The 17,319-nt window shown below is 50.7% G+C and overlaps 1 protein-coding gene across 1 annotated transcript in view; it reads left to right on the top strand.

Moving 5' to 3' along the window:
* Positions 1–6,735: 6,735 nt before the first annotated feature.
* CAMK2G (calcium/calmodulin-dependent protein kinase II gamma) overlaps positions 6,736–17,319 on the top strand; it is a 46,050-nt gene continuing 35,466 nt past the window's right edge. Inside the window, exons 1-8 of the mRNA XM_011928291.1 lie at positions 6,736–7,015; positions 7,121–7,175; positions 8,042–8,107; positions 11,341–11,413; positions 11,560–11,662; positions 12,096–12,179; positions 12,633–12,727; positions 13,371–13,493. Coding sequence (XP_011783681.1) covers positions 6,976–7,015; positions 7,121–7,175; positions 8,042–8,107; positions 11,341–11,413; positions 11,560–11,662; positions 12,096–12,179; positions 12,633–12,727; positions 13,371–13,493 — 639 coding nt within the window. The 5' untranslated portion in view covers positions 6,736–6,975. The remainder of the gene's footprint in view (positions 7,016–7,120; positions 7,176–8,041; positions 8,108–11,340; positions 11,414–11,559; positions 11,663–12,095; positions 12,180–12,632; positions 12,728–13,370; positions 13,494–17,319) is intronic.

Below are 17,319 nucleotides of genomic sequence, written 5' to 3'. Positions count from 1 at the left end.
TTTGTTCCTGCTGCAGTGTCCTGCACACTCTGGGGGTTTCCATGGTGCTCCCATTTGTATTCCCCAGAGCCAGGAAAGCAAGCTGCCCCCTCGCCTGGCTTCTCTGGAGAAGGGATGGCAGGAACCACTCAGATGGGGAAGGAGAAAAAAGAGGATTTCTCCCTGCTCCCACCCTGACTTGGGGGACAAGAGAACATTGTTGGTTGTGCTAAAGCCTGCCTCAACCCACTCGGGCTCAGTTTTACTTTGTTCAGCTGAAACCGTCTTTGCCAAAAGTGTTGGCCCTGATTTGGTGCTCCTTGCAGAAGGGACAGAAGCTGGGCTGGCTGCAGTGTCTGAGCAGAAGTCCCAGTGTTGACTTGAGGCAGAGCAAGGAGCATCTCCTAGGTTTTCCCTAAAAGCCCTGAGTCATCACAAAAGACAACACGTGTTCTGTGCTCCTCAGGCATGGCCTAAATATCGGGGCTCCCACCGTGCCCCGGAGGCCGCCTGCTCTGCTCTATTGGCGGCCAGGGCTGTGAGGTGACTTGCTGAAGCCTGATGCTTCCTTCAGAGCTACCCAGCCCCTGGCTTCCTAGGTCTCGGGCTAGAACACTCAAAGTGAGCTCTGTCAGGGAAAGGCTGAGGTCCTGCTCTAGCCCTCTGGGAGAGGAGCAGCTCTGAGGTAGTCAGAACGTCAGCTGTGCAGGGCTTTGTGGATGGCAATCAGCAGCTTGGATTACACCCGAAGCAGATTGGCGTGGCTGGTGGCGATCCGGCTCTGCCTGATGCAGTGTGTTCTGCAGAGCCAGCACCTCTCAGCTGGTGGGTTCCTGGCCTCAGAACTACTGGAGCTCCTAGGTGGTCTCTGAGGTTAGGCCTTTACCTGAAAATAGTGCACTGGGGACTGACGTGTTGCCCTGGGTAGGAGAGGGCCCACAGAGGGAAACACCTAGAACAGCAGTCATGGATTCAGGCATGTTTTGCTTGGCTGGCTTAGTGGTCTAAAAATATTTTCATTATTTGCCAATATTTAAAAATGAGATTTCACATTTTGAAGAAAAAAAATCTATTCCCTTGCCTTTCCAGTCAGAAGGCTCAGCTCTGCTGAGTCCCCACCTTGCATGGCGAGAAGGAGCTGTGGGGAGCAGTGCCTGCCCCTGCAGCCCGCTGGCCACCGTCCTTGTCACCCACTATGAGCTCACATTTGCATTGCCCACCTGGGCCCCTGTAGGCCTTGCAAGCTTGTGACCTCTGACCTAGAAGTTCCAGAGCAGGAAGAAAAAGCATGTGCGTGACTAAAGCCACCCATAAGCCCAGAAGCATTTTGATGTTCCAGACCTGGGTCTCAATATCTGAGGAAGGTAACTTCCTTTCTTTTATGCTCCTTGTGACCAACTGGTACAGCAGTGATAATCTGACCTCATGTAGGCAGGAGAACAGCAGCTAGGGGTCAGTGATGCGGGAGGCAGAACCACGTCCGCATCACCCATGACGAAGGTGGGTTGACCACCGACGGGTCAGGGTATAATGAAGACAATTGAGAAATTAACAGGAAGGACAAAATAGAATTCTAGCAGAAAAAAGCCCTAGGCGTCTTTTTATTTATTTCTAGAATTAAATACATACTTTTTTACCCCTTAGACTTCACTTCATTTGGTAGCCGTTTCCTTTCACCATCTGCCCTGGGCTCAGAATGGAGGCAGGCGGAGACCATCTATCCTGGCCGTCTGCTTAGAGGCCAGGTCGGGCACAGTCACTATGTTGGCCTCTGATTTCCTAGAACTGTGCTTCCATTTCATGATTGCTCCCAGGTCCTAAGGAGGTTGGTCCGAGGACCGATTCTGGGGTTGAGGGTGGGCAGAGGGAAGTGGGAGTCAGGACTGTGTCCTGGGAGCTCCAGCATCCGGTGGGAACCAGGGCTCTTGGAGATGTGGCGGAGCTGCAGGTCCAGGAGGCTGCGGTTGCCATGGATCTGGACCTGGCTTGTGGCAGGAGAGGAGGCAATTTTGTGCCCCTAATTCACTATTCCTCTCCTCTCTCCACTGCGCTGTCCTTCAGAACTGTGACCCTTTTGGCTCTGGCCTCTTGAACTCCATCCCAAAGGGAAACAAACGGGCCAGCCCAAGAGCAGTGCACAGTCGAGGAAGCTAGAGCAGAGAGCACGTGGTCAGCCCCGGCTGCGGTCAGACTCGGAAGCACTGAATTCAGATGGGGCATTTGGTGCTAGGGGCCAGCCATGCTGTTATGCTGTTTCCCCTTAATAGCTAGATATTCTGTCCCAGGAGTTAAAAGCCTGTTGGAAGAGTGGTGAACCCTGATATAAACTCTGGACTTTAGGTGATGATGAGTCAATGTGGGTTCATAGACGGTAACAAATCTACCACTCCAGTGGGAGGTGTTGATGGTGGGGGAGACTGTGTGTGGTGGGGGCACATGGTGTATTTGGGAACGCTCTCTCTCGGGTATTTGGGAACACCCTGTACTTTCCGCTCAATTTTGCTGTGAACCTAAAACTGCTTTGAAAATAAAGTTTATTAATTAAAAACAAACAAACAAACAACAAAATGCCTGTTGGGTGGAAGGCACACTGCTGAACTCCAAATGGTGCTGGGAGTGTGGCCAGCAGTGGGGAGTTGAGAGGAGGAGACGCTGGTGTGAAGTCTGAGGTCTGAATGAAGTCTGTTCTACCTGTGATCTGCCTGCTCCCTGCTCTCAAGTCCTCTAATGAATAGACTCTGTCTTCCTTGGTGCTGAGCTGCCCCAGCAGTTTGGATCATAGTCTAGCATCGTGGTTTAGAGTAGCACTTCTCAAACTTTTATGTGCTTATGACTCACCAGGGATCATGTTAAAATTCAGATTCCGATTCAGGGGGTCTGGGGTAGGACTTGAGTCTCCAGCTGATGCTCATGCTACTGGTCCGCATGCTGGTCTATACTTGGAGAAGCCAATGTTTGCAGCTTTGGAGTCGCATCCAGATTTGGGGGTTGAATCTGGGATTTGCTAATTAGTAACTATGACCTCTGGCAAGTTATTTAACTCCTCTGTGCCTGCCTGTGTTTTGTTATCTGGGTCCCTTCGTGTAGTTGTTATGAAAGGGTTCAGCCAGGAAAGGAGGCTAGGAGGGAGATGATGAAAAGGGAGATTCCAGCCCCTAGAAGTGATCTCTTCAAGACCCCCAGCCTGGACTCAGTTCACAAGTTATTCAAGCTTGACCATTTATCCTTGAGCCTAGTACCCATTCAGCTAACAATAAGTGTAGCAAAGAAACAGTTGCAAATAAAAAGAAACATTGAATCATGACTGTGCAGTTCCTACATCCCTGCCCCCAGGGTGGGGGTGGGGGGAGCCCTGCCACAGCAAACTCTTGGGGGACAGCTCAGTCCCCCACAAGCCCCCATGGCAACAGGACCTCCTTCCCACTGTGTTATTGCTGCAGATATTTTTAACAGCAACACTTTTTCAGTGCTTTTTGGAGAAAGATTTGTTAGTTAAAATGTGGCATATTGTTGGGTGGTTTTTAAAGAATTGGAAATAGCCACAACATTTGGGTTGTGGCTATCTCAGTCCTTGAAGACATGAAATATCAAGTAAAGGTTTGTAGGTGTTTTGGCCTGTTCTGTCTTTCATGGTTTTTAAAGAACAGCAATTAGGTTTGTTGCTGAAATGCAGTAAATGCTTTTATACTCCTTTCCCCACGTCTTCTTGTCGATAGACGTGGCCTGGCCCTTGTTGGCTTTCATGCTCTGTCTTTACTCTGGAACAGGCTGGGTGTCAGATTATTTTATTCTACGCATCCATAGTCCCTCTGCTCCTGCCTCACAGCATGACACAGTTGTGCTTAGTTACGCATTTGTGTAATTGCTGGTTTAAAGCCTGTCTTCCCTCTTCGCCTGGCAGCTCCAGGTGGCAGGGCCGGCTCATCTTCTTCACGGCCACATTTGTAGCATGTACAGCCTCGCCTGCTCCAGGGTAGCTGCCCAGTGGACATTGTCTAGCCAGTCAGAATGGCCAGGGGTAGGGGGGACAGATTAGAGTTCCTTTGCCTAAGAGTTTGAGAAGGTGACTCCCAAGCAACTGCAATATCAGGAATCTTGATGTTGGTTTGTCTTGGCTTCAAGTCCAGGTTCCGCTGCTTAGTGTGATTTTGGGCAGGTTTCTTATGGAGCCTCAGTTTCCTCTCCTGTCCGATGGGGTTATTTGTATGTAAGTAGCTACCCTGCGCAGTTGGTGCGAGGGTTCAATACAGTAATGCACGTGGAGCCCATGGAACAATGCCGGCACACAGGGACAGCTCAACTAAGTGTTAGTTCTTAGATTTAGATTGTTATTATCAGAATCTAATGGGGTGCAGTAGCTCACAGCTGTAGTCCCAGCCTCTCAGGAGGCTGAGACAGGAGATGGCTCAAGACCAGGATCTCTAGCCCAGCCTGGGCAACATAGTGAGACCCTGACTCTTAAAAAAAAAGAAAGAATGAATCTGCTGTTGCTAAGCAGGCATTTAGAATGGCACAGTCATTTCTCCTCTTGTCTTCAGTGCCCTGTTAATTTCTTTACAAATTCAAAAAAATATCGATAGCAGTCTTACTCGGATATGGCTTCCTCCATCCCTCCTTGTCTTGGCGGGCGCCTTGCTCTGGGGCACACATCAAAGCTGTTCTCTCCGCTGGGTGGCCTGAAAGGATTAGTCTTCCTTTGCTGCTCCTCTCTTCTAATTCCCTTCCCCGACTTCCTCCCACCTGGGCTCTGTGTGTGGCCTTCCTGGAGAAGGGCAGACGCCAATGACTCCATGTCTAGGCAGAGGCCTGGGTGCCTGCACTTCTTGCCTTGTTCTTGGCCTTGCTCTGCTGGGTGGGGGCAGGGTGGTGTGGGGCATGGGGTGATGCTGGGCATGGGGTGGGGGTCTGGCTGAGGGAGGGCTCAGCGCCAGGCCCAGGCAGAGCTGAGCGGCTCCACTTCTCTGAGATGATTGTCAGCATCACACCTGCTATCCTGCTAGCTCCCCATGCTGCTGCTGTTAGTCACCTCCCTAATGGAGCTGGTCTGTAGCTTCTGGGACAGCTGATTTCCAGGAGATTATTTGTATTACACACTTTAATGCTTTTTAATAGCAAATTTTTAATTAAGTGGAAAGTCCTTTTGGAAGCGAGGGAGCAGCAGCTGCCGCGAGACTCAGCATGAGGCACCGACTTAGACCAGAGGTGCGCAAGTGAGTGGGACGGAGGCAGTGGCAGGACTTTTAGAGCACTTGATGGAGTGTACATGGAGTGTGCCCAGGCTAGTTTTTATGGGAGGAAGGCAGGGACCTGGCGCTGGCTCCTTCCTCCTGTCCTAAAAGCCCCCTCTGTCATCTGCAGGCCTAGGGAAGCATCTTGTTTACCCAGGAGAGAATGTTTTAAGGAGGAGGAATATTGGAAGTATCACCCGCCTTTGATCCTGTTCGCAGAAATACTGAGATTGGGATGGGATTTTTGGGGTTGAGTCACTAGATCAGATCAGGTAGTGTAGGTAATGGGAGGTGGAAACAGTCTTGAGGCCCTGGCTCCAGCCCTGGCAGGCTTCGGAGTCCTCAGTCATCAAGGGAGGAGAACAAGGGGGCTATAGTGGTGGTCAGTGCCTCAGGACTGCGCCGGCTGGGTTGTATATTTTGCTTTCTGAATGATCTTGCTTCGTGGGGAGGGGACAAAGGGAAGCACCTCAGCCCTGAGGAAATGTGTGACACTGGAAACGGAAGCAGCCAGGGCCCACCCAGGAAGAGACATGGCCATTTCTTTGTCTCCCAGCACTGAACCAGTTAGTTTGGTGTCAGGCCATTCCTAAAGTGCTCCATGAGGTACGCCTGTAACTGCCAAGGCTTGGAGCAAAGGTCAAACCAAGGGAGGCCTTTGGAACAGAGGTTCCCCATCAAGAGAGTTCAGGTGAGGGGAGGGACAGGACAGTCAGCCAAAGCGGAGTTGTGTCTGCGTTAGAATGATGCTCAGGAGTTGGCATTTAACCCAGAGGTGGCTTTGTGGGCAGAAACTTGAAGAGGAGACCTCAGAAGACTTCAGGTTGGTTTTTTGCCCAAGAGCTTTGGAGGCGGGGAGCGGGGAGGGATTCCGCCTGCCAGCCTTTTCTCACAGCTGGTGCGTCGCCCGAGTCTTCTTCCTGCGGCGCCCTCCTGGACCTGTCTGCGATGCTGCTTTAGGGACATTTGTAAGTGGTCTTTCTTTTGGATGCCAGGGCTTTGTTGCGTGGATATGGGGGCTGCCCCACGTTTCTTACGGGAAGCGGTGGTGTAGACCACAGTCTTTGGGGTCAGGTAGCACTGGATTCACATCTTGACCCACCACTTAGAAGCTCTTTGGCCTTTGTCAAGAGACTTTATGTCCCTGAGCCTCTGGTGCCCTCATCTATAGAATGGGAATAACATTCATCTCAGGTGGTCGAAAGGAATAATAAACTCCTCAAAGGCAGGCACTGTGTCTGTTCCTCCTCAATCCCACTACCTAGCATGGGGTCCAGCACACAATAGGCACTCAATAAATGCTTGCAGAATCAGTAATGTATGCAAGAGCCTAGCACAAGGCCTGGCATAGAAAGCACTTAATAAACTGTTATTGTCGTCATTGCCTGAATGTGTGCGTGGCCTTCCAGGCTCGCCATCCATTATCCTGCACCACGTGCCTTCCTGCTGAGCTCTGCCTTTCCACCTTCTTCCCCTCCCCTTAGTTCTGCTCCCATTTACTGCTCTGGAAGAGCTCTCTGGCTGTCCCATCTGGTCATTGTTGTCCCCTGCCGTCAACATTGCTAGGTGCTCCTCACGCTGCATCTCACCATCGTGCATCATATGCCAGAACCACCTTCTCGGAGACCAGCCCTCTGGGAAGGTTCTGGCTTCTCTCCATCTTGACTTCTTAGCCATGAAGCTTTTCTCTCTTGCCTGAGTCTGAGGTGGCAACCAGAGCGCCAGACTGGCTCGCAGGCTGTGTAGCTTTGCACTGGGGGCACTGGGCATGTCTCCACTTCCCCACGCTGCTCCTTCTGGAGAGCCCTGTGAGCCTGACAGGATGGGGCAGGGGCGGGGCTACTGAGGAGGAGAAGCCCAGGATTTCCGAGTTTTCTCTCTGTTAATCTCTGTCCCCATCTCCTCTCTTGCAGTGCGCCTCCATGACAGTATTTCTGAAGAAGGGTTTCACTACCTCGTGTTTGACCTGTAAGTGCCACTTTCTGAGGGTGTGGGGGCCTTTCCCTCCAGCTGGCTCAAAATGAAGGCTCAGGAAGAGGCCTAAACAGGCTCTCCAGCCTCTGCCCAGGGCCCCCTCCTTTGTCCGAGAGAAAGGATTTGACTGGGGCAGATTACTGCCCCCACCAAGGGGGTCTCCATGTTCCCCCAGCGTCCCCCTGGGCTCTGAATCCCAGGACAGCGTTCCTCTCGCACTTCTGTTCAGCAGCACACCTTGTGCAGATGCCTTTGTCTTGTTTCTCAGTGTGCTGTCCTTAGTGAAGAAATAAAATACAGCTCTTTGCATGACCTTTAAAATCCTGAGAAATCAGAGGTAGCTTTCATTAGTCGGAAACCAGGCTCCATTGGAATGGGTCTCTCCTCCACGCTGGTTGTGGTTTAATGTCTTAAAAGTGGCTCTTCACCTCCTGGACACTCCTCTCCAGGATTCTCAGGGTTGGGTCTGTGTCATTGGTCTCATTACTCTTCAACTTCAGTAGTAGCTCTGTCCTTCCTGGGCAGTGATATTTTAGTGTTTATGTTGGTCTCAAAGCTGTGACTTTTGGGGTAGGTTGACTGTTTTCTCTTAGATCCCTGTATCTTCATCTCTGCCTATTAGTGAATCTGTGGATTTTGGAAAAAGAAATGTCCAGAAGGGAGGGAGGGCCCATGATACCTCAAGGAGAATCCGGGTGTCACTGAAGGATCGAGTGTGTACTGAGCTCTCACATCAAATGCATGGGGAGTTGGGATTTCTCTGAAAGCCATTCTACAGGGTGACTCTGTTTCTTCGTGGACGTTGGGGTTGGTCAAGGGACCCTTTCCACCTCTGACCCTCTTCTTCCCATTGGTTGCAGTGTTACCGGCGGGGAGCTGTTTGAAGACATTGTGGCCAGAGAGTACTACAGTGAAGCAGATGCCAGGTAGGATGAGGGCCTGAGAGTTCAAGTGTAGCTCTGGAGTTTAAGACTGAAGTAAGTTTTGGCCACCTTTGGGGGCCAGCATTGTGCCTGTTTGAATAGTCTTTGGGGAAGATGAGAATAGCCCTTGTCTGGAGAAAGATTCTGTTGACCTGGGCTAGGGCTGCATACTGTGGGTGATATTAGAAGTTAAAAATTCAGCACTTCCGGGCCGGGTGCGGTGGCTCAAGCCTGTAATCCCAGCACTTTGGGAGGCCGAGATGGGCGGATCACGAGGTCAGGAGATCGAGACCATCCTGGCTAATACGGTGAAACCCCGTCTCTACTAAAAAATACAAAAAAAACTAGCCGGGCGACGAAGCGGGCGCCTGTAATCCCAGCTACTCGGGAGGCTGAGGCAGGAGAATGGTGTAAACCCGGGAGGCGGAGCTTGCAGTGAGCTGAGATCCGGCCACTGCACTCCAGCCTGGGCGGCAGAGCGAGACTCCGTCTCAAAAAAAAAAAAAAAAATTCAGCACTTCCTAACCAGGCGCAGTGGCTCATGCCTGTAATCCCAGCACTTTGGGAGGCCGAGGCAGTTGGATCACTTGAGGTCAGGAGTTCGAGACCAGCCTGGCCAACGTAGTGAAACCCTGTCTCTACTAAAAATACAAAAAAATTAGCTGGGTGTGGTGGCGTGTGCCTGTAATCCCAGCTACTTGGGCAGCTGAGGCAGGAGAATCACTTGAACCTGCAAGGCGAAGGTTGCAGTGAGCTAAGATCATGCCATTGCACTCCAGCCTGCGTAATAGAGTGAGACTACGTCCCCCTCCCCTCACACCCAAAAAATCACTTCCAGATGAATGTTTGACAAAGCTTTTCCAAGTCTCCTTTACCCTGTGACCCCAGAAATACTTCTTTTTGCAGTACTGTATACTCGCCACCATGCCCAATGTCCCCCTCTGCCCTTTTCTGTCCTTTGACAAATTCTAGTGTTCTCAAGTCACTGTGCTGAGGCTCTGGCATGATCCAGAGGTGCAGAAAAGATGATTTCTATCCTGAGGGAGTGGAGAGTTCTAGGTAATAATCCAACCAGAGAGCCCCGGGGAACTTTCAGCCTCTGTCACCTTGTCCCTAGACCACCATGACCGGCCTTGCCATGGGGCTCCTCCAACTTGAGGACCATTCCCCGGCCACATGCCTCAGCCTCTGCCCTCCCTGGAATCCCTGGTGCCTCCCTCACCCACACTCTGAGGCGCCTGTTCAGCCTGCCTTTCCCGCCTTGGCTCTTCCCCCAGCCTCGCTTTTCTCGGAGGGTGATGTCCCTACAACCTGGTTTTGATCATCCTGCCTGCAGCTTATCTGGCTTATGTGGCAGCTCTGGCTGCCTCTGTAGAGTGGGGGAGTGTAGCTTCCTCACGAATTTCTCAACCCTGAGAGGCCAATGTTTGCTGATCAACTTCAGATGCTTCAGCCTCGGGAAGAATTCTCAAGTGGGGAGATGAATTCCAGTGCCAGCAGGGGAGGACCAGGCTCTGAGACGGAGGAGGCAGTGATGGCTCAGGGAGCCTGCGGGGAGGAGGGAGAGCTGTAGGGAGGGGGCCCTGAGGGGGGTGACTGTACCAGTGGGCTTGGCCTGGCTCTGCTGGGACACTTCGCACTTTTGCCATTTTTGGCCAGAAGGCGCTCCCTGCTAGCCCGGCTGTGTTCTAATTATACATCTCTGTGGAGACTCGCCTCTATAGCTCCGTCTTAAAGTTTCTGTGGCCCACTCTTGGGCTGTGTCCTATGGAGAGGCCCAAGTTTCAGCCCCCAGGGACCCAGTACGACCCCTTGGTTCTTGTGGGATCCCCAGCATCAGATTTCAGGAATAGTAAGTCCAGGCCACCCAGCCAAATACACCGGGATGCTCTGCAGATGTGCTCAGTATACCAGATAGTACCTGATGACAGGGGTCTATGCTCTAGGCCAAGTGCCTCAGCCTTGGTGCTACTAACGTTTTAGGCCAGGTACTTCCTTGCTGTGAGACCTCTCCTGTGCACTGTGGCAGACATTTAGAAGCATCCTTGGCCTCTGCCCACCAAATGCTGGGAGCATCCCTCCTCCAGTTGTGACAACCAGAAATTTCTCCAGGCATTGCCAAGTGTCCCCTGGTGGGGGTGGAGGGGCAAATTCATTCCCAGTTGAAAACCATTGCTCTAGACTGCCCCCACTCCCTGCCAGGAGTTTGATGACAGGGATGGCAGGATGGTTTGTAATGTGGACAGTCTGACTTACGTGTGTGACTGTGGCTGGGCGCAGTGGCTCACACCTGTAATCCCAACACTGAGAGGCCAAGGTGGGTGGATCACTTGAGCTCAGGAGTTCGAGACCAGCCTGGGCAACATGGTGAGACCTTGTCTCTACAAAAAATACAAAAATTAGCTGGGCATGGTGGTTCATGCTTGTGGTCCCAGCTACTGGGGAGGCTGAAGTGGGAGGATTGCTTGAGCCCAGGAGGTCAAGGCTGCAGTGAGCTGTGTTCACGTCTTTGCACTCTAACCCAGGCAACAGAGTGAGACCCTCTCTCAAAAATAAAATAATAAATAAAATAATGTAACTTTGGTTTTTTTTCTCTATGCAAAATCATCAGAAGTGCTCCTCAAGTGCCCTGTTTGGAAGCTCTCAAGTAAATTGTTTCTTAAAGGTATCCAGGTACTTGTTTTAGCTGCCTTACTGGGTGCCAAACCTCAGGGCAGCTGTTGGGTCTTGTCCATCTTCATATCCTAGGCACTCAATAAACATTTAGGGAAATGAATGAGTGCACCCACCCCCAAAGTAGCTCAGGTTGTTTAGTTGGACTCTCCTTCCTAAGTTACCAGCACGAGCCTTTTCTCCAAGAACAAAGTTACTATATGGAGAAAGAGAAAGAAGGAAGGGGTTGGATAGTCTCATCTTCCTCAGCATTCTGGGCTGTCTCCTGATCTCTTGGAAATGAATTGGTTGTGTTAGACCTTTCCAGTCAAAAGGGGGTGAGGTGAACTCATTCTAGCGGTGATCCCAGAGAAACCATTGAATCTACCTGGGCCTTGGTTTCCTCTTTCTTTAAATAGGTTGACCAAGATGATGTGCAGAGTCTAAGGTTCCAGTGGCTGTTAAGTGATTCTCTGTGAATCCATGGCCCCTTGTCACATGCCTTAGTCTGCAGCATGTGGTTGTGGATGTGGATGAGGTGGTTTAACCCTGCACTGACATTTCTTTTCCTTCTGCTTTTTTAGCCACTGTATACATCAGATTCTGGAGAGTGTTAACCACATCCACCAGCATGACATCGTCCACAGGGACCTGAAGGTACTACCCAGGCCCACCTCCTTGCCTTTGCGCATGAAGTGTTGGCGCCACCTGGTGCCAGATATTGGTACTGCGTAGGTCCAAACTAGGCTCCCTCTGGGCTGCAAGGGTGGGTGCTCACAAGGTTCTCTCTGTTCTTTCTGCAGCCTGAGAACCTGCTGCTGGCGAGTAAATGCAAGGGTGCCGCTGTCAAGCTGGCTGATTTTGGCCTAGCCATCGAAGTACAGGGAGAGCAGCAGGCTTGGTTTGGTAAGGGTAACCCTGTCTTCCCAGAATGCAGCCCCTGCCCTTCCTCCTCTTCCTGATCTGCCTTCCTCTATTAGAACTAGAAGCCAGACCCTTAATGATCCTGGCCTCCTCAGAGACTGGCAGAGGGTGGGAGGGTGCAGAGATCTCTCTTGGCCCTACATGACTCAGTACAGCAAGTCTAGCTGTTGTCAGCACTGCTTTCTTGCTGCCTCTGGGAAGGAGCTGGAGTTCTTGGTAGGCATACGGCTTTGCCCTCTGGTTCAGACTCCAGGCACTACAAGAGGCCCAGCCTGTCAGCTCTTGCTGCCCATGTGCTGGGAGCTTATGTAGCAAAAGCAGCAGGAATGAGAAGGGACTTGGGGGAAATGATTGGTGTGGATTTAACGAGAGAGAAAGTGGGTTCAGTATGCCTCTGCCCTCTCTTCTGCTACAGGTTTTGCTGGAACCCCAGGTTACTTGTCCCCTGAGGTCTTGAGGAAAGATCCCTATGGAAAACCTGTGGATATCTGGGCCTGCGGTAAGCCCATTCCACGCTCTCAGCTTTTCGCTGTTAAGGGCCCTTAACTTCCAATGATGGCAAGAAAGAGGCATTGCTATTCCTTGCGGGTCACACATACATGCCTGGTGTATGTGAAATTACGGTGTTTGCTCTAGTGCCCCTGGGAGGGCCGTTCCCATCACACTCTCCTCCCTGAGTGCTTCTGGGATGACATGGTATCGTTCTTGGAGAGGGATTTGCCCACGCCCTAGAGGATGGGTTGTGCCTAAAGAAATCCCTGGTGTGACTTGGTGACGTGAAGTGTGAGGCATAGCAGGAGGGGCTGTTAGCATAGCATTATTGGCTGGCATCCACTTCTGTCTCTGGTATGGCCCCTGCCTTTCTAGGTGGCTCTGAGCCCTGCATGGCTTTTCTTGGTTCCTCAGGGAAGTAGGCGACTGACCCCCATGACCTGTGTGTTCTGTCTCGTAGGGGTCATCCTGTATATCCTCCTGGTGGGCTATCCTCCCTTCTGGGATGAGGATCAGCACAAGCTGTATCAGCAGATCAAGGCTGGAGCCTATGATGTAAGGACCAGAGAGCCGGGCAGCCAGGCCAGGAAGGGCAGATGTCCTGCTCCTCGGGCTTTGTCCAAGGGAGCAGGCTTGTTTAGTGTGTCACATGATACAGGGGGTGTCAGGGGACTTTGAGGACCCAGGGACGGGCATCCAGGGCCCAATTCTTGCCACCCTATGTCCCAGGGAGCAACTTTCTTTTGCATAGCCTTCTTTGTAACTAAAACTGAGGAGCCCACTGAAGTCCTTTGATCTTTACTTGCAAAGAATGGAGCAGCCTCATTAGTGTGCTGTGTAACACAGGGACAAAAGGCCTGGAGACTCCCTCCACTGCAGTGGCACCTTGGACACATTGCTGAGCCTCTATTCCCTCCTAAGTAGAGAGCTGGGCTTAAACCAGAGAATGTTGGAGTCCCCTTCCTGCTCTGATCTGATATTCTGGCATTCTAACCATGACTATTCTGTCTGTCTTTCCCAGTCTTTAAGTTGACACAGGTTCTGGGATAGCCCCAGGGCTTCTCCAACTCTGCTGGTCACAGCTTTAGGTACCACAGAGTATCCCAGTTACAGGAGTTGAGTTGAAGACACAGCCAATGTTTCAGGGTGTGAAGCTCACCAATATCATACTCCTCCTCTCCCTGTTCCTGCTCCTTAGTTCCCATCACCAGAATGGGACACGGTAACTCCTGAAGCCAAGAACTTGATCAACCAGATGCTGACCATAAACCCAGCAAAGCGCATCACAGCTGACCAGGCTCTCAAGCACCCGTGGGTCTGTGTAAGTGTCTTTGCCAGTGGCCAAGGAGCTCAGGGGTGTCAGCCCTCCATGTGCCCTCGGTACCACCTCCTCCCTCTTACCAGCAGAGATTCATTCTGGGCCCCAAGCAAGAACTGAGCAGGCGGGCAGAGGACTGTTGAGGGCCAGGGTCAATAAATGTCACCAGGGAGACTTGGGAGGCTGATGGGGGCTGACGGGCCACTACTCCTCTCTCCCCTACTCATGGCTGTCAGGCTGGGATTGGTTCTGTTCTTGGATGAGGGATCAGGTTGACCCTTGCAGACTCCAGGTAGCTGGTGATAGAAAGCAGCTAGCAAAACCCAAAGTGAATTCCCAAGCTGGGGTTCATACTCAGATCTCAACTCCAGTGGAACAGGGACCAAGACCCAACAAATCAACAGAAGGAGTCTCTGAGTCATTAAGAGCATAGAAGGTGAGGCATAAGCTTCTGCGCTGAAGTCCTAGGAGAGTCCCCTAAGGCTATCAGTTTGGGTCGACGTACTCTGTTTTCATACACAATTCTTTCAAGCTGAAATGTCTGCTTTCAAAGAAGAGGATTTGGTAAGTTAGGCATCTTGACAACCACGAGGCATTGTTTATCTGTCCATTCTGTGTTTATTGAATACCTCTTTGGTGCTGGTCACCGTCTGGGTGCTGGAGATACAAAGATGAATGAGGCATGGTCCCTGCCCCCAAAGATCATCTAGGGAGACAGGCACTCAAACAGGCAATCATGTTACAATGTGACAAGTATGTGCAAGAATCTAGTGAGAGTACAGGAGCTCCTACTGTTCCTAGTGGGTAGTGGGGTTACTGAAGGCTGCATGGAGGAGGTGACACCCCTGTCTTGGTTCTTGGCAAATAACGAGGTCCTCAGAACATTAACCTGCAGTGTTTAGCACGGTAAGAGGTTATGGGAAACTGTCGTGAGTTGAAGGAATGTTGAGTTGTTTGGTTGTCGATGAGGCTGCAAATATCAGAATGCAAGAGAATGAGGCAAAAGATTCCCTGACATACAAGTTTTTGCCTAAGGAGTTTGGATTTTATTCTGAAAACATAGGGAATCATTTAAGGGTTTTAAAGAAGGAACGAAATTTGCATTTAAGAACACTTTGAAAGTTGTGTAAAAAATGAATTGCCAGGCACGGTGGCACGTACCTATAGTCTCAGCTACTGGGGATGCTGAGGCAGGAGGATCATAAGCCCAGGAGTTTGAGGCTACAATGAGATATGATTGCACCTGTGAATAGTGTTTGTACTCCAGCCTGGGAAAGATGGTCAGACCCCACCTCTTTAAACAAAAACAAGGGAATGGAAAATTCTTGAAAGAAAAGGGCTGGAGACAGAGAGCTCAGGAGGCTTTTTTAATAGCCATAATAGTCTAAGCAAGACCAGGTGAGGTCCCAGCGGAGGGTAAGGATGGGGGGAGGTGCAGTGTGTTGAGATTCAAGAGATATTTGAGAGAACATAAAGGATTTAATTCTCTCCAGTTGGATTTGGGGGAGCAAAGAAGAGAGAGGGATCTGTGGGAACGGCCAGGTTTCAAGTTGGTCCCTGAGCAGAGAGTTGTACCCTCATTGACCCAGAAGAAAACCAGAGGAGGAGCTTGTTTGTGAGACAAGATGATGGTTTTCATTTTGTGCCTACTGAGTATGGTGTCTGGCAACCTCCAGCCAGACACATCCAGTGGGTGGTTAGAAATATGGTCCTAGAGATTAGAAAAGAAGCTAAAAATTGGAAATCCAGGTTGTAGTCATTTCTGTGTAGTTGGTAGTGAGGCTGTAGAAATAGCCTCTTCCTATGCTGTAGATGGGCCTGTGCCTATGCTGGTTGAGTTCTTAACAGTGAGCTTGTATTGCTGTAGTAGAGACGAGACGGCCAGTACACACCAGCATTTAAATGACAGGGAGAGTTAGGGGGCCCAGCAAAGGACAATGAGAGTGAGACCTTCCAGAAGACCCAGAAACTAAGAAACAGGGGGTCTCAGTAAGGGAGCGTCAGGAATCAGATGCAGAAGAGTCCCTGATTAAGTTGGGGAAGAATCCTCTCACTCTGACCATTAGATGCCATTGTTTCATCATTTCACTGAGACAGTGGAGAGAAAGATGGAAGCCTGTTTTCAGTGAGATGAAGAGGGAGTGAAGGTGAGGAGGGGCATGGGGAGCTAGGTAGTGTGGTGGGAAATAAATGGTGCTACTTCGATTAGGATGGGCTGGGGGAGCTTTTAATGTAAGGCTCACACCTGTAATCCCAGCACTTTGGGAGGCCAAGGCGGGCAGATCACTTGAGGCCAGGAGTTCGAGACCAGCCTGGCCGACATAGTGAAACCCCATCTCTATGAAAAATACAAAAAATTAGCTGGGTATGTTGGTGCACACCTATAATCCCAGCTACTTGGGAGGCTGAGGCATAAGAATCACTAGAACCCAGGAGGTGGAGGTTGCAATGAGCCAAGATCATGACACTGCACTCCAGCCTGGGTGACAGAGGGAGACTCTGCCTCTAAAAAAAAAAAATTCTTTTTAAAGATTATATTGGCAAGGAGTGGTGGCTCACACCTGTAGTCCCCAGCACTTTGGGAGGCCAAGGTGGGTAGATCACTTGAGCCCAGGAGTTTGAGACCAGCCTGGGCAACATGGCAAAACCCCATCTCTACCAAAAAATTTTAAAAATTAGCTACTTGGGAGGCTGAGATGAGAGGATCACCTGAGCCTAGAGTGGTGGAGGCTGCAATAAGCCATTACTGTGCTACCGCACTCTAGCCTGGGCAACAGAGTGAGATGCTGTTTCAAAAAAAAAATTTTTTTTTATTTAAGGAGAGGCTTAACTATAATTTGTAGAGAAGAATCTAGTCCAGAGGAAAGGGTTGAAGATCCTGGCTAATTGGGGAAGCAAAGGTTTGGATAGCAGAAAAAGAGAGGGAGCTCCTGAGCCAAGAGCAAGGGGTCTACCCCAGGCATGAGGCATGATCCCCCTGAGACTCCTGTTAGGGTGGAGGCAGGTGAAAATCACTTTCTGAGTGGGAGTCTGAGCTGAAAGGGCTTCTTGCTGATGACCTCTCATTTTGCTTTTGGAGAAATTTACACCAAGGAGGAGGCAAAATGAGAGACTTGGGGAAGGTAGAGAAGGTGGGGAGAGTTGCCTCTGGACCTGGAAAGAGTGGGCCAAGGGTGAGGGAAAGGATCACAAGGAGGCCCCGTAGTGTTGTGGGTACCTGGCTGCAGGTGCCAGGATTTGTTTTTCTGACAGTCTGGTGAAGACAGCAACAGCAAGGGGAGAGGGCAAGCAACCTGAAACGCACCCAAGAATGGGGGAAGTATTCTGTTCTGGGGTCATTTTTGCGGGCCCTACCCTCTACAGTCCTGTGTATCTCGAGCCCCTGAGGACATCACTATATTCTGAAATTACATAATAATCGATGCTGGTATTGACAACTGAGTCATCGAGGAAATGTAGACTATGTCCCATGGACTCTGTTTAAGGAGGCCAGGAAGTTAGCAGTAAATACATTGAAGACAAATTTCCATCCAAAAAAGGCTGGGCACGGTGGCTCACACCTGTAATCCCAGCACTCTGGGAGGCTGAAGTGAGCAGATCACTTGAAGTCAGGAGTTCAAGACCACCAGCCTGGCCAACATGGCCAACCCCATCTCTACTAAAAATACAAAAATTAGCTGGGTGTGGTGGGATGTGCCTGTAATCCCAGCTACTCGGAAGGCCAAGACAGGAGAACCTGGGAGGCGGAGGCTACGGTGAGCCGAGATCACGTCACTGCACTCCAGCCTGAACGACAAAGCGAGACTCCGTTAAAAAAAAAAAAAAAAAA

Source organism: Colobus angolensis, unplaced genomic scaffold (assembly GCF_000951035.1).
Source record: "Colobus angolensis palliatus isolate OR3802 unplaced genomic scaffold, Cang.pa_1.0 Scaffold12, whole genome shotgun sequence".
Lineage (NCBI taxonomy): Eukaryota > Metazoa > Chordata > Mammalia > Primates > Cercopithecidae > Colobus > Colobus angolensis.
Note: the sequence above shows the minus strand (reverse complement) of the source record. Positions and strands in the feature narration are given on the sequence as shown.